The 27,095-nt window shown below is 41.2% G+C and overlaps 1 protein-coding gene across 6 annotated transcripts in view; it reads right to left on the bottom strand.

Moving 5' to 3' along the window:
• The window catches only part of sorcs1 (sortilin-related VPS10 domain containing receptor 1), a 664,251-nt gene that overhangs the window by 25,069 nt on the left and 612,087 nt on the right, over positions 1–27,095 (bottom strand). For 5 of the 6 annotated variants that reach the window (XR_009816964.2, XR_009816965.2, XM_061977167.2 and 2 more), the window contains 2 exons: positions 25,130–25,256; positions 11,814–11,926 (listed from right to left, as the gene is read on the bottom strand). Coding sequence is in view for 4 of the 6 variants with exons in the window: in XM_061977167.2 (XP_061833151.2) it covers positions 11,814–11,926; positions 25,130–25,256 (240 nt within the window). In the remaining 2 variants the exon portion in view is untranslated. The remainder of the gene's footprint in view (positions 1–11,813; positions 11,927–25,129; positions 25,257–27,095) is intronic. The other variant, XM_061977166.2, reaches the window with a different exon arrangement.

Genomic DNA, 27,095 nt, shown 5'->3' with positions numbered 1-27,095 from the left:
ATATTGTTCTTGCATTTCCGATCCGATACCGATACTGACCGATACTGGCCTATCCGAGCATGTATTAAAGTTTAAAGTTATTTAGCCTACTTAGTTGTCAGAATCATGTCGAAAAGGGTTTTAGTACTCTTGATAACAACTAGCCAGCTGAATTAGGGGAGTTTGAATAATACACAATGGTTGGTAACAAGAAACTGACCTGTTTATTCAAGGATAAACACAAAATAGACAAAATTATACATGACAAACAGAAATGGCATCATTGAACTAGGGCTGGGCGATATGGCCTTTTTTTAATATTGCGATATTTTAAGGCCATATTGCGATACACCATATATATCTCGATATTTTGCCTCAGCCTTGAATGAACACTTGATGCATATAATCACAGCAGTATGATGATTCTATGTGTTTTGATTGATTGATTGAGACTTTTATTAGTAGGTTGCACAGTGAAGTACATATTCCGTACAATTGACCACTAAATGGTAACACCCCAATAAGTTTTTCAACTTGTTTAAGTCGGGGTGCACTTAAATTGATTCATGATACAGATATATACTATCAGATATATACTATCATCATAATACAGTCATCACACAAGATAATCACATTGAATTATTTACATTATTTATAATCCAGGGTGTGGAGGGGGGCGCCGGATGTAAGTGTCAAAAAGACAGTCAAAAGAGTTTGATATGAGAATAAATCTAAAGTTAAAATATAGGGTAGAAATGCACCCATTTGCAGGAAATGCAGTCTTGATTTTCAAAATGTTCTTTCAAGGCTTGCATGTCTACATTAAAACATTCTTCTTCATACTGCATTAATATATGCTACTTTTAAACTTTCATGCAGAGAAGGAAATCACAACTAAAAAAATCACAAATTTTTTCATACGGTGTTGATGTGGAAATTTTTGCCTCTGCATTTTGATGGTGTGGACGTGTGGCACCGAATGGAGATAAGCGTCTCGACAGACGTCACAATATTTGAACATTGATGACGAAAACTGTTTTCTCTGTCGTGTCCGTGTGTCGAAAATTGTTATGCGCTTATTTTTTTATTTTATTTTGTGCGTGGCATAGATTTGCCGTGCGCAGAGGACGCTTGAGCAGGCGCGCACCTTAGCGGCTGCGCTAACATCACAGCTAACGTTAGCCATGCCGCTACCTCGCTCTCTGCTGGGAGAGGACGTATACGTATGTGACGTATGACGTGAAAGTATGTGACGTGTGTAAGAAGGTGCGCTTGCTGTCTGTGAGAGGGAGACACAGGAAAGAGTGAGAAGAGCCTGTCGTGTAATGCCAGCAGCAAAAAGCAACTGCGTGAGAATCCACAGACCTGTGGATGTGTTGAAGGTGTGCTGGAAAATGCGGAAGGGAAATTACGGAGCAGCAGAAAAGTGGAATGTATTATTTAAATAGGTGCGTTGGAAAACACGAACCAGAGTTTTTTTTTAAACTGGATCTGGATCGGCATTTTCCCATGCCTTGCCGATACGCAATTTTTGGCAAATATCGGCAGCCGATCTGATCAAAATATTGGATCGGGACATCCCTATATTGGAGTACTGGCAGATACTGATATTGGTTGGATACAGTATCAGCAGGAACTATACATACTTTCATTATTTTTTTAGCACACATTGTTAGAAAATGTTTTAAATTACTCAAACAGCAAACAATGGTAATACTGATCAACTCTAACCGATGTATTATTAAAGGGGAACATTATCAGCAGACCTATGTAAGCGTCAATATATACCTTGATGTTGCAGAAAAAAGACCATATATTTTTTTAACCAATTTCCGAACTCTAAATGGGTGAATTTTGGCGAATTAAACGCCTTTCTAATATTCGCTACATCGGGAAGCAATCCGCCATTTTCTCAAACACCGAGTCAAATCATCTCTGTTATTTTCCGTTTTTTCGACTGTTTTCCGTACCTTGGAGACATCATGCCTCGTCGGTGTGTTGTCGGAGGGTGTAACAACACGAACAGGGACGGATTCAAGTTGCACCAGTGGCCCAAAGATGCGAAAGTGGCAAGAAATTGGACGTTTGTTCCGCACACTTTACCGACGAAAGCTATGCTACGACAGAGATGGCAAGAATGTGTGGATATCCTGCGACACTCAAAGCAGATGCATTTCCAACGATAAAGTCAAAGAAATCTGCCGCCAGACCCCCATTGAATCTGCCGGAGTGTGTGAGCAATTCAGGGAAAAAGGTCCTCGGTAGCACGGCAAGCAATGGCGGCAGTTTGTTCCCGCAGACGAGCGAGCTAAACCCCCTGGATGTCTTGGCTCACACCGTCCCTTATGCCACCGAAGATGATCAAGAGAAGAATATCGACCCTAGCTTCCCTGGCCTGCTGACATCAGCTCCAAAACTGGACAGATCAGCTTTCAGGAAAAGAGAGCGGATGAGGGTATGTCTACAGAATATATTAATTGATGAAAATTGGGCTGTCAGCACTCTCAAAGTGCATGTTGTTGCCAAATGTATTTCACATGCTGTAAACCTAGTTCATAGTTGTTGGTTTCCTTTAATGCCAAACAAACACATACCAATCGTTGGTTAGAAGGCGATCGCCGAATTCGTCCTCACTTTCTCCCGTGTCGCTGGCTGTCGTGTCGTTTTCGCTTGCATACGGTTCAAACCGATATGGCTCAATAGCTTCAGTATCTTCTTCAATTTCGTTTTCGCTACCTGCCTCCACACTACAACCATCCGTTTCAATACATGCGTAATCTGTTGAATCGCTTAAGCCGCTGAAATCCGAGTCTGAATCCGAGCTAATGTCGCTATAGCTTGCTGTTCTATGCGCCATGTTTGTTTGAGTTCGCTTCACTATGTGACGTCACAGGAAAATGGACGGGTGTATATAACGATGGTTAAAATCAGGCACTTTGAAGCTTTTTTTAGGGATATTGCGTGATGGGTAAAATTTTGAAAAAAACTTCGAAAAATAAAATAAGCCACTGGGAACTGATTTTTAATGGTTTAACCCTTCTAAAATTGTGATAATATTCCCCTTTAACTGTCTGGAATGGACATACAGTCGTCAAAAGTTGACATACACTTGTAAAAAACATAATGTCATGGCTGTCTTGAGTTTCCAATAATTTCTACAACTCTTATTTTTTTGTGATAGAGTGATTGGAGCACATACTCGTTGGTCACAAAAAAACATTCATGAAGTTCGGTTCTTTTATGAATTTATTATGGGTCTACTGAAAATGTGAGCAAATCTGCTGGGTCAAAAGTATACATACGGCAATGTTAATATTTGGTTACATGTCCCTTGGCAAGTTTCACTGCAATAAGGCACTTTTGGTAGCCATCTACAAGCGTCTGGTTGAATTTTTGACCACTCCTCTTGACAAAATTGGTGCAGTTCGCTAAATTTCTGTGGTCAGATGAAACAAAAATTATACTGTTTGGCCACAATACCCAGCAATATGTTCGGAGGAGAAAAGGTGAGGCTTTTAATCCCAGGAACACCACGTATACCGTCAAGCATGGTGGTGGTAGTGTTATGCTCTGGGACTGTTTTGCTGCCAATGGAACTGGTGCTTTACAGAGAGTAAATGGGACAATGAAAAAGGAGGATTACCTCCAAATTCTTCAGGACAACCTAAAATCATCAGCCCGGAGGTTGGGTCTTGGGCAGGGGTCGGCAACCCGCGGCTCTTTAGCGCCGCCCTAGTGGCTCTCTGGAGCTTTTTCAAAAATGTATGAAAAATGGAAAAAGATGAGGGGAAAAAAATCTATTTTTTGTTTTAATATGGTTTCTGTAGGAGGACAAACATGACACAAACCTCCCTAATTGTTATAAAGCACATTGTTTATATTAAACATGCTTCACTGATTCGAGTATTTGGCGAGCGCCGTTTTGTCCTACTAATTATGGCAGTCCTTGAACTCACCGTAGTTTGTTTACATGTATAGCTTTCTCCGACTTTCTAGGACGTGTTTTATGCCACTTCTTTTTCTGTCTCATTTTGTCCACCAAACTTTTAAGGTTGTGCATGAATCCACAAAGGTGAGTTTTGTTGATGTTATTGACTTGTGTGGAGTGCTAATCAGACATATTTGGTCACTGCATGACTGCAAGCTAATTGATGCTAACATGCTATTTAGGCTAGCTATATGTACATATTGCATCATTATGCCTCATTTGTAGCTATATTTGAGCTCATTTAGTTTCCTTTAAGTCCTCTTAATTCAATTTATATCTCATGACACACTTGTTATGATCCGCTGCCCGGATCATATTTTTGTTTACGTTTTCTAGGTACTTGTGTTTTTTGTTAGTTTTGGACTCCTTGAGTGCCTGTTTTGTACACCTGAGTTTGTTGCCATGGCTGCTTATTATTTTCACCTGCCGCGTGTGTTCCCGACGCACACCTGTTTGTCATCACTGACATTATTATTTAAGCCTGCCTTCCCTGTCATTCTGTCTTGCTTCGTAGTTTGCTTTTTGCAACAGTAGACGACTTTTGTTCTTGCTCTGTACCTGTTAGCTTCCACGCTAGGCTCTGTTACTCGCTAGCTCCCACGCTAGTCTTCCTTAGTTTTTACCTTATGTGCTATGAGCACCCTTTTCTTTGTTTCTTCTGAGTTATTCCGTAAATAAATCATTTCTTTTACCTTCACGCTGTGTCCGAAGTCCGTTGCATCCTGGGAGAACAAAACCCTGCATCACTGTGACGACCGGGGCGCATGGTGCAGAGCAAGAACAAAAGTTGTCTACTGTTGCAAAAAGCAAACTACGAAGCAAGACAGAATGACAGGGAAGGCAGGCTTAAATAATAATGTCAGTGATGACAAACAGGTGTGCGTCTGGAACACACGCGGCAGGTGAAAATAATAAGCAGCCATGGCAACAAACTCAGGTGTACAAAACAGGCACTCAAGGAGTCCAAAACTAACAAAAAACACAAGTACCTTGAAAACGTAAACAAAAATATGATCCGGGCAGCGGATCATAACAACAGTATCTCTATGATATGGCTTTTAATTTTTTGCGGCTCAAGACAGATTTGTTTTTGTATTTTTTGGTCCAATATGGCTCTTTCAACATGTTGGGTTGCCGACCCCTGGTCTTGGGCGTAGTTGGGTGTTCCAACAGGACAATGACCCCCCAAACACACGTCAAAAGTGGTAAAGGAATGGCTAAATCAGGCTAGAATTAAAGTTTTAGAATGGCCTTCCCAAAGTCCTGACTTAAACGTGTGGACAATGCTGAAGAAACAAGTCCATATCAGAAAACCAACAAATTTAGCTGAACTGCACCAATGTTGTCAAGAGGAGTGATCAAAAATTCAACCAGAAGCTTGTGGATGGCTACCAAAAGTGAAACTTACTAAGGGACATGTAACTAAATATTAACATTGCTGTATGTATACTTTTGACCCAGCAGATTTGCTTACATTTTCAGTAGACCCATAATAAATTCATAAAAGAACCAAACTTCATGAATATTTTTTTGTGACCAACAAGTATGTGCTCCAATCACTCTATCACAAAAAAATAAGAGTTGTAGAAATAATTAGAAACTCAACATTATGTAAGTGGTTGTACACTTTTGACCACGACTGTATGCTATCTTTAAGTTGAAGGGAGAGGTAATTGTTTATTGGTGACACCTAGTTGCCACAATAAGTCATTAGGAGTGTGAAATTATCAGGTTAATTGTGATTAATTAATCGTCGTCAAATTTAGCAAAAGTTATGTATTTTAATCGTTGTTAATCAAATGTTTATTCTCTAACGTCACTGTTTCTTCATGCATGCAAGTTTCCTCGCCCTCTTCTTGTGCTTCACTGAGCAACAACACTGCCACCATGTGGCACAAAGATAATATAATAATTAAATAGTGGGGATAGGATGAATTATATGTACAAATTAAGTAAAATATACATAACGAACTTCAAAATGTATTTTGTGGTTTGTATAAGTTTTAATGTTTTCTTGTTTTTAGCATAGAGTAGACAAAGCATAGGAAAAACATAACATATAGTACTTTTCTAGGAAAAGTGTTCTGTTTTTTTTAATGTTAAATCAACACTTTATATGGATCTGATGTTTTAAATTAGTAAATAAAATTCAGATTAATTCAAGTCTTTTAAAAACTATAAAATAATTTATGAAGCCACATTTTTTGTTTGTATACCAATATTTTTAATAATGTAAGTTGGGGGGTTTCTCAGCATTTTTAGGTAAAATAAAAAAAATAATTTAATTGAATAATTAGTAACAGTTCATAATTAAATAATCACCTTTTTTTTTTTTTTCTTTAAATCATTTGACAGCGCTATACAGTTGAAACTATAATTGTTTTAATATCTTGCAAAGGTTTGTCTGTTCCAGCAATTAGTTTGAATTCATATGATTTGGATGTCTCATTTTAATGAGCATAGTTTACAGCTTATGAACTTGGAATTGAAAATGTCAGAAAATGTTGGGTTTTCAAAAAACTGTAAACCATGATTATCAAAATAATAAAAAAGGCTCAACAAATCTATCTCACTTTATATGTAATGAGTTAATATCGCATATTCACATCTGAATTTGAATTGCTGACATGGATGAACATTTTGCACAGTATTCAAATTACTTGAATTTCACCAGTATTTCAATTACCGTATTTTTCGGAATATAAGTCGCAGTTTTTTTCATAGTTTGGCCGGGCTCCAGTGCAACTTATATATGTTTTTTCCTTCTTTATAATGCATTTTCGACAGGTGCGACTTATACTGCGGTGCGACTTATACTCCAAAAAATACGGTAAGTTAAGCTCATGATGCAGTACTGTAAGTTGAATGATGCAGACACGTTTGTTACTGCATACTTTCTAATATGCTTCTGCCTTTGAGACTGTATGTGTAAGTAATACGCAACTATAACTATTGGATACTTGTTTTTATTTACAGATGTGGTGTTTTAAACTGCAAAATAGTTCAATTAAGGACATTTATTACTTAGTCTAGCTCGTGTGCTTAGCTGTGGTGTAGCTAATAGCATCTAATAGCCTATAGACTACCATGTTTACTTTTTGTGAATAACTTGACTAAAATACAAGATTGCCGATTGGGACACCACTTTATTTGGTATCAAAATGATCCTGTAGCTCAGGGGTCCCCAAACTACAGCCCAGGGTCTGCCAGCAATTACAATCTGTCCCGCAGAATATCTCAAAGTATATATACATGCATATATATATGTATATATATATATATCCCCGCGACCCCGTAAGGGACAAGCGGTAAAAAATGGATGGATGGATATATATATATATATATATATATATATATGTGTGGGGGAAAAAAATCACAAGACTATTTCATCTCTACAGGCCTGTTTCATGAGGGGGGTACCCTCAATCGTCAGGAGATTTTAATGGGAGCATTCGCATACCATGGTTTATATAGGGCACAGAGTGGGTGGGTACAGGCTGGCCTAGGGGCGTGGTGATTGGTTCATGTGTTACCTAGGAGGTGTTTCCGTCTATGGCGGCATGTTGTTACAATTTCGCTGCGCTTGTTGAGGGATGACAGGTCTGGACGGTAGATAATAAACAGTTTCTCTTTCAAGCATAGGTTGCATCTTTTATTACCACTATTGTAAGGTGTGCTGGATGCAAGAATTTGCCATGTTATTGAATATTCAACATTATTGTCTTTGAGGTCCCAAATGTGTTTGCTGAGTTCTGTGGTATTTCGCAGGTTTTTGTTCCTGAAAGAAGCCTTGTGATTGTTCCATCTGGTTTTGAATTCTCCCTCGGTTAATCCTACATATGTGTCGGATGTGTTAATGTCCTTGCGTATTACCTTAGATTGGTAGACAACTGATGCTTGTAAGCACCCCCCGTTGAGAGGGCAATCAGGTTTCTTTCGACAGTTACAGTCTTTGTTGGTTTTGGAGTCGCTCTGTCTGGGGGCCGACGGCTCATTTGCAATTGTTTTGTTGTGGTTTGAGATGATTTGTCGTATATTGTTCATGCAGCTGTAGCTCAATTTAATGTTGTTCTTGTTAAATACTTTTCTTAGGGTGTTGTCTTTGGGAAAGTGTTTGTCAATCAGATTGAGGAATTTGTGTCCAATGTTAGTTGAGACGTTTTTGCTGTATGGGGGGTTGTACCAGATGATGTCGTTTCGTTTTCTGTTCTTTTTTGGCTGGTTTCCTGGCGTGGGTTCATAGGTGAGGGTGAAATTGTATCCGCTTTCATCAAGGGCTTTTTGGTACAGGGGGTTGCTTGGTCAAATTCAGCTTTGCTGGATGACAGCATCGATAGCCTTTTATTGATTCCGGTAGGTATGCTTTTCGTGGTGGTGGGTGGGTGGTTGCTGTCATGGTGCACGTATTGGAGTGTTGTGTTGGGTTTCGTGAATGGTTGGTAGCTGTTATTTCTCAGGTTGAAAGTGACGTCAAGGAAGTTGACGGTTTGCTTGTTGGCTTCAATCGTGATCCGTAGGCCGTTCTCTTTGAAAATTTGGCATATGCGCTTCTTGGTATTCTCGCTGCTCCTTGGCGAGGCGCGACACACTGCCAGTCCGTCATCACGGTAAATACCAAGGTTCAGATTGAGGCCAGCGAGCTGGGAGAGGAGGAAACTCCCAACGAGTTCACACGTTTCTGCTCCGTCAAAACTTCCCATAGTGACGTCAAATGTTGCATTGTTCTTTTTTTGCCATGGTGTACTGTTGTGGATGAGAATGGAGTTTTTTGCGTGGATGATGATGTTTCTTTCGTTGCCTGTGATTGAGTCGTAGTCTGAGGCGAAGTCTAGTGCTTGAGTCAGTAGGTCTTGCGTGATGGAAGGGTAAAATTCCTCGATATCAAAGGAGATAAAGTTGTGCTGTTGTTTGTCTTGGATGTTGTTGAACCATTTGATTACTGCTGCTGTATTTCTCCATTGGTTGAGTGGTGTTTTGTCCTTGATTTTTGTGTTGACTCTGTCCAGGATTATTTTGCTGATTTTTCCTATTTCAGATTTAGTTGGGTTTATTAGTCGGCATGTTGGGTTATTTGCGAAGTTGGGTTTGTGGTCCTTCAATGTGATGAAGGCTTCCTTGTTGGCTGTGGCGTCCACCCTGTCCTCAATGTCCAGTTCAGCCGCGATCCTTTTATTTTCCAGGTGGATGTTCTGTAAGGTGTTGGGTTGCGCTTTTTTGTATGATTTGGTGATGCTTCTGTCCAGTAAGGTGTGGTGTTCTGGTATGTCCATTCTGTAGAAGTTTGTGGTTTTATCGGCAGCTATGATGAGGTTGTTTACTTTCTTGATGCGCTCCTTGTCATTTTTCAGCTTGGTGAGGAGTGGGTTGCGGATTGGCTTGAATTTGACTGATTGTATCATTTTGAGCATGTCGTTCTCAAAATCCTTTAGTTCCCCAACTGTGGGTGGGTTCTTGGTAGATTTGAATCCGTAAGTTTCCTTTTTGGACAGAGTCAACACAAAAATGAAGGACAAAACACCACTCAACCAATGGAGAAATACAGCAGCAGTAATCAAATGGTTCAACAACATCCAAGACAAACAACAGTACAACTTTATCTCCTTTGATATCGAGGAATTTTACCCTTCCATCACGCAAGACCTACTGACTCAAGCACTAGACTTCGCCTCAGACTACGACTCAATCACAGGCAACGAAAGAAACATCATCATCCACGCAAAAAACTCCATTCTCATCCACAACAGTACACCATGGCAAAAAAAGAACAATGCAACATTTGACGTCACTATGGGAAGTTTTGACGGAGCAGAAACGTGTGAACTCGTTGGGAGTTTCCTCCTCTCCCAGCTCGCTGGCCTCAATCTGAACCTTGGTATTTACCGTGATGACGGACTGGCAGTGTGTCGCGCCTCGCCAAGGAGCAGCGAGAATACCAAGAAGCGCATATGCCAAATTTTCAAAGAGAACGGCCTACGGATCACGATTGAAGCCAACAAGCAAACCGTCAACTTCCTTGACGTCACTTTCAACCTGAGAAATAACAGCTACCAACCATTCACGAAACCCAACACAACACTCCAATACGTGCACCATGACAGCAACCACCCACCCACCACCACGAAAAGCATACCTACCGGAATCAATAAAAGGCTATCGATGCTGTCATCCAGCAAAGCTGAATTTGACCAAGCAACCCCCCCGTACCAAAAAGCCCTTGATGAAAGCGGATACAATTTCACCCTCACCTATGAACCCACGCCAGGAAACCAGCCAAAAAAGAACAGAAAACGAAACGACATCATCTGGTACAACCCCCCATACAGCAAAAACGTCTCAACTAACATTGGACACAAATTCCTCAATCTGATTGACAAACACTTTCCCAAAGACAACACCCTAAGAAAAGTATTTAACAAGAACAACATTAAATTGAGCTACAGCTGCATGAACAATATACGACAAATCATCTCAAACCACAACAAAACAATTGCAAATGAGCCGTCGGCCCCCAGACAGAGCGACTCCAAAACCAACAAAGACTGTAACTGTCGAAAGAAACCTGATTGCCCTCTCAACGGGGGGTGCTTACAAGCATCAGTTGTCTACCAATCTAAGGTAATACGCAAGGACATTAACACATCCGACACATATGTAGGATTAACCGAGGGAGAATTCAAAACCAGATGGAACAATCACAAGGCTTCTTTCAGGAACAAAAACCTGCGAAATACCACAGAACTCAGCAAACACATTTGGGACCTCAAAGACAATAATGTTGAATATTCAATAACATGGCAAATTCTTGCATCCAGCACACCTTACAATAGTGGTAATAAAAGATGCAACCTATGCTTGAAAGAGAAACTGTTTATTATTTACCGTCCAGACCTGTCATCCCTCAACAAGCGCAGCGAAATTGTAACAACATGCCGCCATAGACGGAAACACCTTCTAGGTAACACATGAGCCAAGCACCACGCCCCTAGGCCAGCCTGTACCCACCCACTCTGTGCCCTATATAAACCATGGTATGTGAATGCTCCCATTAAAATCTCCTGATGATTGAGGGTACCCCCCCTCATGAAACAGGCCTGTAGAGATGAAATAGTCTTGTGATTTTTTTTCCCACACATACATATATATATATATATATATATATATATATATATATATATATATATATATATATATATATATATATATATATATATATATATATATATATATATATAAACGCAAATTTTCCCTGGATGCTTTGTACTCAGAGCTTTCACTCATTTTTGTCTCATCTATAAAAAACTTTGCTGGAGAGCATGTTGCATATTTGTGTTTCGTCACTTTTGTGTGCGTATTCTACCTTTCAGGTATAGGTATCATAAAAACTGACGCTAATGATAAATAAGGATGCAGTGACATGCTCTGCAAAAATAACTCTTATCTGTATATTTTAGGTCTCTGTTTGGAATTTTGCAGGATCAACATGATGCCATGTGTTTATTTGTACCCCCTACGATACTATTAAAATGTACTGTATTATTGAGAAAAGGATGATGCAATATTCATAATTTAGATTGCAAGTGCTCCTTAGGGGCGCGCAACGCATGTCACATTTGGCATTTAGCCCGAGCAATACACTACAGCATGTGTGACTCTCTACTCATCGAGGTTTGTGCAAGGTCTGTAATCAGAACTTGGACTACATTTACCCCTCATACATCATTTATCATCACAAAAGTCAGATTTGCATCCAAAGCCTCAGAGAAGCCACTCAGCAATTACAGACTAAATATCCAGACAAGCAGTCAGTGTTGGCCCAAGCCAGAAGAAAAAAATCGGAGACCTTTACCTGGATAAAAGAATACTTGATGACTCGGCTCACATCCAGCCTCCATTCTGGTACATCAGGGTTGTGGTCGTCCATGTTTGAAGAAAATGCCAATAAATGAGATTGGAAATACTCTGTGGAAGAAAGAAAGCATTATTTATAACATTTGTTTGTTTATTTAGTTTTTTATTTTATTTTAAGTCAATTGATACACTTTCCTGCTACAGATTAAACACAATGTTAATAAAGTTATTATTTGTTGTGTTGATATACATTTTGTAGATGTTGCCCTCTAGTGGGTTCTTCAGTATAACACCGTTTTATTTTGTTCTCAAGGTGTGAGCCTTTTGCTTCCCAGTCTTTTCTGCGTCTGCCCAGCACCACCTCCAACTCCAACTACTCGTCTCATCACGGCTGCTGCTAATAAAGGCGACAGGCGATTAGATAACAAGGCCCACCTGGGCCATCTATGCACATGTAGTTGTCTTCAAGGCTGGTCCTGGCAACCTCCCGTTCCGCGGCAGGCCCACAGGCCACGCCCCCCCCTCCACACATTTGTTTTTGTTTTATTTAATTAAGTTAAGTTAAAGTTAAAGTACCAATGATTGTCACACACACACTGGTGTGGTGAAATTTGTCCTCTGCATCTGACCCATCCCCTTGATCACCCCCTGGGAGGTGAGGGGAGCAGTGGGCAGCAGCGGTGCCGCGCCCGGGAATCATTTTTGGTGATTTAACCCCCAATTCCAACCCTTGATGCTGAGTGCCAAGCAGGGAGGTAATGGTTCCCATTTTTATAGTCTTTTGTATGACTCGGCCGGGGGTTTGAACTCACAACCTACCGATCTCAGGGCGGACACTCTAACCACTAGGCCACGTGTTAAAGAGAACAAGGAAATGGGATAAAATAGCTATGGTATGAAAAGGGGTAGGATTAAATAAGATCAGCTTCTTCCTACTCCTTTTCGGATGTGCTGTAAGGAAACAACTGGAAATGTGTGATGCATCACATTGTATCGTATGCATGTTCGAAATAAACTGAAACCAAACTGAACTGAACTGAAGTATACAATGTTATGCAGAGTGTACTTGTAACAATTGTACTTACAAATGATCGTATTTCGTATTTATAGTCGCGGAAAGAAGTGGGGTGGGCGGGTTAGTTATTTCTTCTTGGGGGAGCATAACAGAAAATAATTGAGAAGCACTGGATGGTGTATACCAGGGGTCGGCAACCCAAAATGTTGAAAGAGCCATATTGGACCAAAAATACAAAAAAAAAATCTGTCTGGAGCCGCAAAAAATTAAAAACCATATTACATACAGACAGTGTGTCATGAGATATACATTGAATTAAGAGGACTTAAAGGAAACTAAATGACCTCAAATATAGCTACAAATGAGGCATAGTTATGCAATATGTACATATAGCTAGCCTAAATAGCATGTTAGCATCGATTAGCTTGCAGTCATGCAGTGACCAAATATGTCTGATTAGCACTCCAACAAGTCAATAACATCAACAAAACTCACCTTTCATGTACAACCTTAAAGGTTTGGTGGACAAAATGAGACAGAAAAAGAAGTGGCATAAAACACGTCCTAGAAAGTTATACATGTAAACAAACTACGTGAGTTCAAGGACCGCCAAAATTAGTAGGACAAAACAGCGCTCGCCAAATACTGGAATCAGTGAAGCATGTTTAATATAAACAGTGTGCTTTATAACAATTAGGGAGGTTTGTGTCATGTTTGTCCTCCTACAGAAACCATATTAAAACAAAAAATAGATTGTTTTCCCCTCATCTTTTTCCATTTTATATATACATTTCTGAAAAAACTCCAGAGAGCCACTAGGGCGGCGCTAAAGAGCCGCATGCGGCTCTAGAGCCGCGGGTTGCCGACCCCTGGTGTAGACAGAGAAAAAAAACATTTAAAACAGTGTTTTTCAACTTTTTTTGAGCCAAGGCACATTTTTTGCGTTGAAAAAATCCGTAGGCAAACCACCAGCAGAAAGCATTAAAAAAACAAAACTCAGTCCACAGTAAAAAGTCGTCGTCGCAATTGTTGGATATGACTTTAAACCATAACCAAGCATGCATCAATATAGCTCTTGTCTCAAAGTAGGTGTACTGTCACCACCTGTCACATCACGCCGTGACTTATTTTGAGTTTTTTGGTGTTTTCCTGTGTCTAGAGTTTTAGTTCTTGTCTTACGCTCCTATTTTGGTGGCTTTTTCTCTTTTTTAAGTATTTTCCATGTCTTCTTTTGAGTGATTTTTCTCGCATCTACTTTGTTTTAGCAATTACGAATATTTCAATTGTTTGTATCCTTCTTTGTGGAGAAATTGTTGATTGTCATGTCGTATTCGGATGTACATTGTGGACGCCGTCTTTGCTCCACAGTAAGTCTTTGCTGTCGTCCAGCATTCTGTTTTTGTTTACTTTTGCAGCCAGTTCAGTTTTAGTTGCGTTCTGCATAGCCTTCCCTAAGCTTCAATGCCTTTTCTTAGGGGCACACACCTTTTGTTTATTTTTGGTTTAAGCATTAGATACCTTTTTACCTGCACCCTGCCTCCCGCTGTTCCCGACATCTACAAAGCAATTAGCTACCGGCTACCACCTATTGATGTGGAAGAGTATTACACGGTTACTCTGCCGAGCTCTAGACAGCACCGACACTCAACAACAACACATCATTTGCGGATTAGAATTTCTGGTTTGCAAAAAATATTTTTAACCCAAATAGGTGAAATTAGATAATCTCCCAGTGGTTGAAAAACACTGCTTTAAAACACATGCTGTGGTCTAGCTTCTAAAACGTTATCTATACATAAACTCAGTGCAGGATGGACCTGTCGATGAGAAAGACGATGCAGCAGGGTGTTGGCTTTAAAAGCATGATGAAAAATCTGAAAGGAAAATCTTTGTATGTAGAATTTTGTTGCATGAGGCATGCGTCTTCAGTGCCTCACTTTGATTTGTATGCCAACTGGAATGGATCCAGTTTGTCTGGCGAGCCACTTAACAGTATTGTCCACACCGCTCTTTTCATACACTCGCACAGGATAGAGGTCAGAGCCACTGGCCTGGAGTTTCTCAGCTCCTTAGGTGGTGTCTTTTTTGGGGGATTGGGATGATGATGATGGATTCATTCCACTGGTTAGGGACGCCGCTTGCGTCCTGGAGGTGCAAAAACAGCCTGGTTAACACCCCACCTCGCTGGGTTGTACAATCCTCTGAGCCTGTCAGGGCCAGTGGCTTTGTGCGGGTTTACTCTGTGCAGAAGGGAGGTTCGCAGCAGCTCATTAATGGTGAGAGCTTGCCGGGGACCTGGGGGGTCACGGGGGTCCTGGATGTTGTTGTTGAAACGCGCAAAAAAGCAGTCTCTGTTGTACAAGGGCGGCACAGGTTTGGACGCCATGCTATCATGATGTTTACGCCCTGCCATGCTTCTTTTACATTTACTCACGTTAATTTATTCTCCACACTGTCCTCTTACTTAATTTTAGCAAGACCAGCCTTCTTACTAAATTAATTCCGTAGCTCCTGCACCTTGACACCTTTAAAAAAGCCTTTTTCTCTTGGACTAACCACTGTAACGGTGTTGCAAAAAAGATCAATTAGAATGCTACATAATGTTGGATATCAGTGACGTGCAGTCACAAGAGGAAGAAACAAAATGTAAAAAGAAAAAAAATAATTAAATTGTTATATGTATGCAGTGATTATACTATAAAGTTATTTTCCATTTAACTTCACCAGTTTTAGATTATTTTTATTCAAAATCGCTGAATTTTCACATTTGCCGTTCAAATACTGAGAAGAGACGGTGCGGTGAACAGCAGCCAGTTGAGGCACGTCACTCAGTGCCTCAAAATGGACGGACTTGGCTAACTGCTGGCCTGCTGTGCAGTGAGACTGTATTGCTATATGAATTATATTATACATTTCCATAGTTTAGTTAGCTGAGGTATATAATGTACAGTGTATTTTGTCAACAACTGTATGTGTGTAACGTATTTCTTGTGCTGAGCGATCATAAAACGGCTGCAAAAGACGCACTGGCTGAGGCTCCAGTAGCCCCGCCTCCTGCACCCCCGCCGTATAATTGTTATATCAACTAAAGCCCACACTTAAACTTTCCACGTGCAAGATTGAATCTATTTAAAAAAGTTATTTCATAAGAAGCCAAAAAGTGCAAAAACAATAATGTTCGTGTTGGAGGAGTTGTGAATGACTGCAGGGCCACAACATTAGGTACACCTGCAGACTGCAGGTGTATCTAATTCACAACTCCTCCAACATGAACATTATTGTTTTTGCACTTTTTGTCTTCTTATTAAATAACTTTTGTAACCTATTTTTTATGGGCTTTCCTATTTGTGATGTTAAGTTCCTGTTATGCGCTGTTATACAGTATATGCCTTGAGCTCTTATTTTGAAGGCGCCAAGAGCGGAAGTGATGACATGTTGTAGTGGAGCGGAGGTTTTTGAAAGAAGGTAAATAAAGTGGTCCTCGTGTAAACTGGAGCCTCCGTGTTTGTTATGTTGTAGTTTCATACAGTATAGGCGACATTTATAAACCCTCGGTTACACTTTTTTAAATAGATTCAATCTTGCACGTGGAAAGTTTAAGTGAGGGCTTTAGTTGATATAACACAGCCGTCAGGGGGTTCATTAATCCAGCACAACAGCGGCGAATGGACTTTATTTATAAGTAAAGGTAAGACCATAATAACGTTGTTTTTATTAAATGTGCTTTTTTGTGTGCTACAGTTTGTATGTGTAAAGTTAAAGTTAAGTTAAAGTACCAATGATTGTCACACACACACTAGGTGTAATGAAATTTGTCCTCTGCATTTGACCCATCCCTTGATCACCCCTGGGAGGTAAGGGGAGCAGTGGGTAGCAGCGGCGCCGCGCCCGGGAATAATTTTTGGTGATTTAACCCCCAACTCCAACCCTTGATGCTGAGTGCCAAGCAGGGAAAAATGCTGGTATGAGCTTTTAAACATAACCCGTTAACTGCTGCCAATCAAATGGTGAATAAGATACTCTTTAGGGTTCATATGTTTGTAAATCTGACTGTGATGAAGTCAGTGCCTCACCAGCCATCAACCTCACCGCACGTCACTGTTGGATACAGAGAACATAAAAGCCCTTTATTTATTGAATCACAATTATTGAAATTCAACGATTTGGTGCATTTGCAAACAGCTAAAACGATGTACAAAAGCAAACTACGACCTGCTACCCAAGAATGTACAACAATTCTTCTCAACACAAGAGGAGAAATATAACTGTGCGGGGAGGTGTAGTCAGCGCTGTTTGCAGGAGGAAAAGTCACCGCCGCTGTCCATGGCACTGAGGACGAGCATCATCGGGCAGGGGCGGGGCATGCGCTGACGGCGAGACACAGCTGACAGGTGATTAGATTTCACAGGTGGCACGTGTTAATCTAATCACCTGTTGTCTTTAACAGTAAGTGGCCGGGAGCAGAGGGAGAAGAAAACTTTGTTGATAAAACATATGAGCATTAAAACTTTGTTAAAACCTGCAAGCTTGGATCCTGTGAAGCAACTTCCACAATAACCTTAAAGGAAAATCTAATTTAAAACATTTGTATGCTCGTACAACACTTAAAACCTTTGCATATCCGTAAGTGGAATTAAATGATGTAATGGATTAACCAAAGAAATCAAACAAAGCACCAATATAATTCAGTTTAAGAAAAAGTTCACAAAGTACACAGAACAAGAATTATGATGAACATCTTGAACCCATTTTTTATTGAGACAAATATTATTTATGTATTTAATATGTGTTTGCTTACTGTGGTATATTATTTATTTATTATTTATTTGTTCACTGTTCTGTTACAGAGAACAAGGAAACTGGATAACATTGCTATGGTATGAAAAGGGGTAGGATTAAATAAGCTCTGCCAATCTTTGTTATTTGAATGAATGGTTACAAGTTTACAGTGGTGTGCCGTCAGGGCCAGCAAGGACAAGAACTAAAACACTACACACAGGAAAACACCAAAAAATTCAAAAGAAGTTACGGCGTGATGTGACAGGTCGTGACAGTACACCTACTTTGAGACAAGAGCTATAGTGATGCATGGTTGGTTATGGTTTGAATTCTTATCCAACAATTGCGAGAACGACTTTTTATCGTCAATATCGGCTGCTGAGTTAAATTTTTTTATGTTTTCTGCTGGTGGTGTGCGTCGGGGGTTTTTCAATGAAAAAAAATGTGCCTTGATTCAGAAAAGGTTAAAAAAAACACTGGACTAGATATCCAACACTGCCATGGGCTGAATATTAACAAAAAGGAAATAAATAACATACAACAAGATTCAGTTTAAAGCACAAAGTGAAACCCACATGAAGCACGCACACATATTAGGATGATAGTAGAATGTATTAAAATAATAGACAACAATGTGTTAAAAGGATAGTAAAATTGTATTTCACAGGCACATTTTTTTGTGCATTAATTAGTTTGTTGATGGCTTGACAATAAAAACTGGGTAACACTCTAGTATGGGGAAGTAAGAAATACTTAATTTAGAGTTATTTGGAAACATATAAGAGTTAGGGTTAGGGTTACTAATAAGCAATAATTCTGAGGTTATTGAGGGAAGACTCTTAGTTAATGGCTTACTGGTTGTATAATTAGGCCATGCAAAATAAGGCATTAATAAGTACTTAAAGGCCTACTGAAACCCACTACTACCGACCACACAGTCTGATAGTTTATATATCAATGATGAAATCTTAACATTGCAACACATGCCAATACGGCCGGGTTAGCTTACTAAAGTGCAATTTTAAATTCCGCGCGAAACATCCTGCTGAAAACGTCTCGGTATGATGACGCCTGCGCGTGACGTCACGGGTTGTAGAGGACATTTTGGGACAGCATGGTGGCCAGCTATTAAGTCGTCTGTTTTCATCGCAAAATTTCACAGTATTCTGGACATCTGTGTTGGTGAATCTTTTGCAATTTGTTCAATGAACAATGGAGACAGCAAAGAAGAAAGCTGTAGGTGGGAAGCGGTGTATCGCGGCCGACTGCAGCAACACAAACACAGCGGTGTTTCATTGTTTACATTCCCGAAAGATGACGGTCAAGCTTTACAATTGGCCTGTGGAGAACTGGGACAACAGAGAGTCTTACCAGGAGGACTTTGAGTTGGATACGCAGACGCGGTACCGTGAGTACGCTTCCAAACATTTGATCACTTGCCCGTACGTGCGTGCCGCTATGTGCATGTCACGTATGTAACTTTGGGAAATATATGTGCTGTATGAACTTTGGGGAGGTGAACGGTACGTTGGGCTGTGGGATTGAGTGTGTTGTGCAGGTGTTTGAGTTGTATTGGCGGGTTATATGGACGGGAGGGGGGAGGTGTTTGTTATGCGGGATTCATTTGTGGCATATTAAATATAAGCCTGGTTGTGTTGTGGCTAATAGCGTATATATATGTCTTGTGTTTATTTACTGTTTTAGTCATTCCCCGCTGAATATCAGGTCCCACCCGCCTCTCACAGCATCTTCCCTATCTGAATCGCTCCCACTGCCCTCTAGTCCTTCACTCTCACTTTCCTCATCCACAAATCTTTCATCCTCGCTCAAATTAATGGGGAAATCGTCGCTTTCTCGGTCCGAATCGCTCTCGCTGCTGGTGGCCATGATTGTAAACAATGTGCGGATGTGAGGAGCTCCACAACCTGTGACGTCACGCGCATATCGTCTGCTACTTCCGGTACAGGCAAGGCTTTTATCAGCAACCAAAAGTTGCGAACTTTATCGTCGATGTTCTCTACTAAATCCTTTCAGCAAAAATATGGCAATATCGCGAAATGATCAAGTATGACACATAGAATGGACCTGCTATCCCCGTTTAAATAAGAAAATCGCATTTCAGTAGGCCTTTAATAATGACTAATTAAGAGCCAATATGTTACTAATTTGCATGTTAATAAGCTACTAATTAATGTGAATATGCTCCCCATAATAAAGTGCTACCAAAAACTGTTTAACTGTCTGGTGGTGCGTGTTTGAAATCCGCAATAGCACCTCTCCGAGGGAAGAAGGTCGAACGGGTGGTTAGCAGGGTAAATTGTGTCTTTCAGGATAATTTCTGTTTTTTGGAGACAACGGGAGGTGAAAATAAGGGTTGGCAGGGTTATGTTTGTTATTTTCCCAGTAGCTTTTATCACCCTTTACAGGGCATTTTTGTCTACTTAAGTGCTGCTTCCATACCAGACCAGGATGTCATAAGATTAGACCGAAGATTGGTAGAAGGACAGCAGTAGATGTGATAGGTTGTAACTCCTGAGAACCCTGAGGATACACAATCACTGCTGTGCCTTCTTAACCAGGCAGTTTGTGTTCTTCCCCCAAGCGATGTCCACTGAAATATTCATGTCTAGAAATTTAAATTTTGACACCCTCTCCAGAGGCTGGTGGTTGCTTGTTTTTCTCCTGAAGAGTATTTGTCCCTGTCTTCCCGGTGCTCAGAGTCAAGTTAACTGTACACCACTCTGCCAGCCTGTGGACCTCCTCCCTGTACGCCGTCTCGTCCCACCCCCGCTGAACAGGCCCACCACTATTGTATCATCCGCAAATTTAATGATGGCATCAGTGATATAGGTCGGCGTGCAGTCCTGTGTGTACAGTGAGTAAATAAAAGGGCTGAGGACACAGCCCTGTGGGGCTCCTGTACTCAGAGGGCCCTTCCTGACTGACTGTGGTCGGTTGGTTAAAAAGTCCTGTATCCATATGCAGATGTTATGGTAGAGATCAAGGTAAGACATTTTCTTAAACAGTCTGCTTGGGAGGATAGCATTAAAAGTAGAGCTGTGATCCACAAACAGCAACCTTTCTGTTTTTTCCAGGTGGAGCAGTATAAAGTGGAGGGCGATGGAGATAGCATCATCACCTGTTGGATCTGTAGAGTCCAGAGTGGGTGGAAGAGCAGCCTTGATGTGTTTAAGCACACGTCTCTTTAGGCACTTCATAATTATGGAGGTTAAGGCCACAGGCCGATAGTCGTTAAGGCCTTTTATTGCAGTTTGCTTGGGTACTAAGTCCGACACGTTTCCAGTGAGGGTTGGACTCCGCCAAGGCTGCCCTTTGTCATCGATTCCGTTCATAACTTTTATGGACAGAATTTCTAGGCGCAGTCAGGGCGTCGAGGGGATCCGGTTTGGTGGCTACAGGATTAGGTCTCTGCTTTTTGCAGATGATGTGGTCCTGATGGCTTCATCTGGCCAGGATCTTTCAGCTCTCACTGGATCGGTTCGCAGCCGAGTGTGAAGCGACTGGGATGAGAATCAGCACCTCCAAGTCCGAGTCCATGGGTCTCGCCCGGAAACGGGTGGAGTGCAATCTCCGGGTTGCGGAGGAGACCCTGCCCCAAGTGGAGGAGTTCAAATATATATCTGCCACCTAATCAAAGTTTTGTTGTCCTACACTGCTATCCCGGTCCGGCTACGGCACAACACTTCCCGCGTTCTGCTAAATTGAAACTAGTGAATGGATACTCACTTTGGAATGACAAGTGAGTATCCAATCACAGTCTCGTTAACATCAGGCTACTTGGATAGGCTACTGTCAACAACTTGTGATCTGATTGGCTATCACAGGGGTCGGCAACCTTTACCACTCAAAGAGCCATTTTGACCAGTTTCACAAATTAAAGAAAGCAATGGGAGCCACAAAACTCTTTTGAAATTTAAAATGAAATAACACTGCATACAAAGTTTTTTTTTGCCTTGTGCTATGTATAAACCAGGGGTCTCAGACATGCGGCCCGCACCTTAATATGAAAATTGAATGTGCGGCCCGCGAGTTTTATATGATAGGCGCTTGACAGCGTCATACTTGCCAACCCTCCCGATTTTTCCGGGAGACTCCCGAATTTCAGGGCAACTATTCTCTCAAGCGTCTGCTGATTTTCACTCAATCAACAATAATAAGGGCGTGCCGTGATGGCACAGCATGTAACGCCCTCTACAACTTGTACACACAGCGTGCCGGCCCAGCCACACGTTGTATGAGGCATCTGCTTGCACACGTAAGTGACAGCAAGGCATACTTAGTCAACAGCCACACAGGTCACACTGACGGTGGTCGTATAAAACAACTTTAACACTCTTACTGATATGCGCCACACTGTGAACCAAAACCAAACAAGAATGACAAACACATTTCGGGAGAACATCCGCACCGTAACACAACATAAACACAACAGAACAAATACCCAGAATCCCATGCAGCCCTAACTCTTCCGGGCTACATTATACACGCCCGCTACCACCAAACCCCGCCCACCTCAACCGACGCACGGAGGAGGGGGCGGGGGGGGTATGTGTGGGTGTGCAGGGTTGGGGGGGCGGGGTTTGGTGGTAGCGGGCGTGTATAATGTAGCCTGGAAGAGTTAGGGCTGCATGGGATTCTGGGTATTTGTTCTTTTGTGTCTATGTTGTGTTATGGTGCGGATGTTCTCCCGAAATGTGTTTGTCATTCTTGTTTGGTTTTGGTTCACAGTGTGGCGCATATTAGTAAGAGTGTTAAAGTTGTTTTATACGGCCACCGTCAGTGTAACCTGTGTGGCTATTGACCAAGTATGCATTGCTGTCACTTACGTGTGCAAGCAGAAGCTAAATACAACATGTGGCTGGGCTGGCACGCTGTTAGTACAGGTTGTAGAGGGCATTAAATGCTGTGCCATCATGGCACGCCCTTATTATTATTGTTAGGTTGAAAATCAAAGAATATTTACCCCGGGAGATTTCTGGGAGAGGCACTGAAGTCTCCCGGGAAAATCGGGAGGGTCTGCAAGTATGCAGCTGAGCCGCATCAGAGTGGTTAAAGAGCCGCATGCGGCTCCGGAGCCGCGGGTTGCCGACCCCTGGGCTATCACAACTGTCTATCAACTCAATTTGTTCTCATATTCATCCGCTAACGGTTCTGATGACTATCCAATCACAGGACGCGTAAATGTCACGTTCAACCTACTCAGTGGCCTAGTGGTTAGAGTGTCCGCCCTGAGATCGGTAGGTTGTGAGTTCAAACTCCGGCAGAGTCATACCAAAGACTATACAAATAGGACCCATTACCTTCCCTGCTTGGCACTAAGCATCAAGGGTTGGAATTGGGGGATAAATCACCAAAAATTATTCCCAGGCGCGGCCACCACTGCTGCCTACTGCTCCCCTCCCCTCTCAGGGGGTGAACAAGGGGATGGGTGAAATGCAGAGGAATATTACCACACCTAGTGTGTGTGACAATAATTGATAACTTTAACGTGAGGCCAGCAATAAGGCCTTACTGACAACTTGTGATCTGATTGGCTATCACAATCATCTATCAACTGTATGTGCCCGTTCACTTACTATACACTTACACGGACGCCCGCATTGTTGATTCTGAAGGCCTCTGGCAGATTTCGTACAGCATGGCAACATAAGATAGATTAATTCTGATTGGATACAAACTAAAACTAAAAACAACAGCACTGGAAAGAGCATAATACAACATGAAAAGAATATGAATACTTTTAGATATTTAAGGAAATTAAACTTAATTTTATCTTTAATTATGATCATGATTTCTGGTTATGTTAGGCCAGCAGAGAAGGCCTCGCTGGCCCTGACGACACACCACTGGTATACAGACCGATACGTTTGTACCCACGCATGTGAATTATATTACACGTGCACATATTTATTTAATTTTGCTACAATAATACTTCCATCAGGGCCAAGAATTAGACCAAGATGACAGGAAGATGTAGGCAGCCGATGACCAAACACACCAGCCTAAAGTAAAGGACCTGATAAACCATCCATCATCCATCCATTTTCTACCGCTTGTCCCGTTCGGGGTCGCGGAAATTGCTGGAGCCTATCTCAGCTGCATTCGGGCGGAAGGCGGTGTACACCCTGGACAAGTCGCCACCTCATCACAGGGCCAACACAGATAGACAGACAACATTCACACTCACATTCACACATTAGGGACAATCTATATATATATATATATATATATATATATATATATATATATATATATATACATATATATAAGAAATACTTGACTTTCAGTGAATTCTAGCTATAAATATATATTTATTTTATTATATAAATAAATATAAATATAAGAAATACTTGACGAAATACTAAGTCAAGTATTTCATATATATATATATATATATATATATATACACTTTCAGTGAATTCTAGCTATAAATTTATTTTATTATATATATATTATTATATATATATATATATATATATATATATATAAATATAATAATATATATTATATAATAAATTTATTTTATTATATATATATATATAGATAAAATAAATACTTGAATTTCAGTGTTCATTTATTTACAGATATACACACACATAACACTCATCTACTCATTGTTGAGTTAAGGGTTGAATTGTCCATCCTTGTTCTCTTCTCTGTCACTATTTTTCTAACCATGCTGAACACCCTCTCTGATGATGCATTGCTGTGTGGCATGCACAAAAGTGCTTTCATCAAATGCACTAGATGGCAGTATTGTCCTTTTTAAGAGTGTCACAACATTGCTGTTTACGGCAGACGAACTGCTTTACGGTAGACAAAAACGTGACTGCTGTTGTTGTGTGTTGTTGCCGCGCTGGGAGGACGTTAATGAAATTGCCTAACAATAAACCCACATAAGAAACCAAGAACTCGCCCTCCATCATTCTACAGTTATAACGTGATTGGGCAGGTACGCTGTTTATATTGTGGGTTAGCAGACTCAGCTGAGTCCGCCTGAATTTCGGGAAATGTTCGGGAGAAAATTTGTCCCGGGAGGTTTTCGGGAGAGGCGCTGGAAATCCGGGAGGGTTGGCAAGTATGACCAGGTGCATGTCTTTGGAGATGGGAGGAAGCCGGAGTACCCGGAGGGAACCCACACAGTCACGGGGAGAACATGCAAACTGCACCCAGAAAGATCCAGAGCGCAGGATCGAACGCAGGACCTTCGTATTGTGAGGCAGACACACTAACCCCTCTACCACTTCGTATTGTGAGGCAGACACACTAACCCCTCTACCACCGTGCTGCCCCCTGATAAACCAAAGTATGGCAAACAATTTCAGCAGTTTTTTTTGCTGACCCTGTTTAGTCCTAAACTGTCAATGTATCATGCCAACTTGCAAATATTCCCAATGTGCTGTAACGCTTGAAACTAAAAACCCTTTTATTCTGCGGCCCGAGGTGACAAGCTTGCTACAATGACGGAATCTCGAAAAAAAGAGTTGCAGAATCCTTACCATGGACGAAAATAGTCTTTCGGTCCTGCAGGATAGTATTCCCCACAGACACCTGCACAGTGACGGTACTGATGCCTTCCTGGGAAAATGTGTATGTCACACTTCCCTCCAGGGTGATGATGGGCTGCTGGGGGAAATAAAGTCGGGGAGAGAAGAGGATAAGGGTTGAGCATGATGAAATAGGGAGTGTCAGAACATCAGGGCTCCTGTGAGAGAACCTTATCAACGGCTGGTTAACATCTCACCCTGCAGCATAGGTGTAAGCCGGCTGGCACAAACAAACACACGCACAGACTCTAAAAAATGTCTGTGTGACACCAGCAACTATATCCTGACCATCAGTCACATTTATGTGTGTTCTTCTAAGAGCTATGAGATATGAATACTGTTGGGGTTTATTGCCAAAAGAAAGAGCTCTATATGTGGAGGTTAATTTGTGCCTTTATTATACAAACCCCGTTTCCATATGAGTTGGGAAATTGTGTTAGATGTAAATATAAACAGAATACAATGATTTGCAAATCCTTTTCAACCCATATTCAGTTGAATATGCTACAAAGACAACATATTTGATGTTCAAACTGATAAACTTTTTTTTTTCTTTTTTAAATAATCATTAACTTTAGAATTTGATGACAGCAACACGTGGCAAAGAAGTTGGTAAAGGTGGCAATAAATACTGATAAAGTTGAGGAATGCTCATCAAACACTTATTTGGAACATCCCACAGGTGAACAGGCAAATTGGGAACAGGTGGGTGCCATGATTGGGTATAAAAGTAGATTCCATGAAATGCTCAGTCATTCACGAACAAGGATGGGGCGAGGGTCACCACTTTGTCAACAAATGCGTGAGCAAATTGTTGAACAGTTTAAGAAAAACCTTTCTCAACCAGCTATTGCAAAGAATTTAGGGATTTCACCATCTACGGTCCGTAATATCATCAAACGTTTCAGAGAATCTGGAGAAATCACTGCACGTAAGCAGCTAAGCCCGTGACCTTCGATCCCTCAGGCTGTACTGCATCGACAAGCGACATCAGTGTGTAAAGGATATCACCACATGGGCTCAGGAACACTACAGAAACCCACTGTCAGTAACTACAGTTGGTCGCTACATCCGTAAGTGCAAGTTAAAACTCTCCTATGCAAGGCAAAAACCGTTTATCAACAACACCCAGAAACGCCGTCGGCTTCGCTGGGCCTGAGCTCATCTAAAATGGACTGATACAAAGTGGAAAAGTGTTCTGTGGTCTGACGAGTCCACATTTCAAATTGTTTTTGGAAACTGTGGACGTTGTGTCCTCCGGACCAAAGAGGAAAAGAACCATCCGGATTGTTATAGGCGCAAAGTAGAAAAGCCAGCATCTGTGATAGTATGGGGGTGTATTAGTGCCCAAGACATGGGTAACTTACACATCTGTGAAGGCGCCATTAATGCTGAAAGGTACATACAGGTTTTGGAGCAACATATGTTGCCATCCAAGCAACATTACCATGGACGCCCCTGCTTATTTCAGCAAGACAATGCCAAGCCACGTGTTACATCAATGTGGCTTCATAGTAAAAGAGTGCGGGTACTAGACTGGCCTGCCTGTAGTCCAGACCTGTCTCCCATTGAAAATATGTGGCGCATTATGAAGCCTAAAATACCACAACGGAGACCCCCGGACTGTTGAACAACTTAAGCTGTACATCAAGCAAGAATAGGAAAGAATTCCACCTGAGAAGCTTAAAAAATGTGTCTCCTCAGTTCCCGAATGTTTACTGAGTGTTGTTAAAAGGAAAGGCCATGTAACACAGTGGTGAATATGCCCTTTCCCAACTATTGTGGCACGTGTTGCAGCCATGAAATTCTAAGTTAATTATTATTTGCAAAAAAAAAAAAAAAGTTTATGAGTTTGAACATCAAATATCTTGTCTTTGTAGTGCATTCAATTGAATATGGGTTGAAAAGGATTTGCAAA

This window comes from Nerophis lumbriciformis, linkage group LG16 (assembly GCF_033978685.3).
Source record: "Nerophis lumbriciformis linkage group LG16, RoL_Nlum_v2.1, whole genome shotgun sequence".
Classification (NCBI taxonomy): domain Eukaryota; kingdom Metazoa; phylum Chordata; class Actinopteri; order Syngnathiformes; family Syngnathidae; genus Nerophis; species Nerophis lumbriciformis.
Note: the sequence above shows the minus strand (reverse complement) of the source record. Positions and strands in the feature narration are given on the sequence as shown.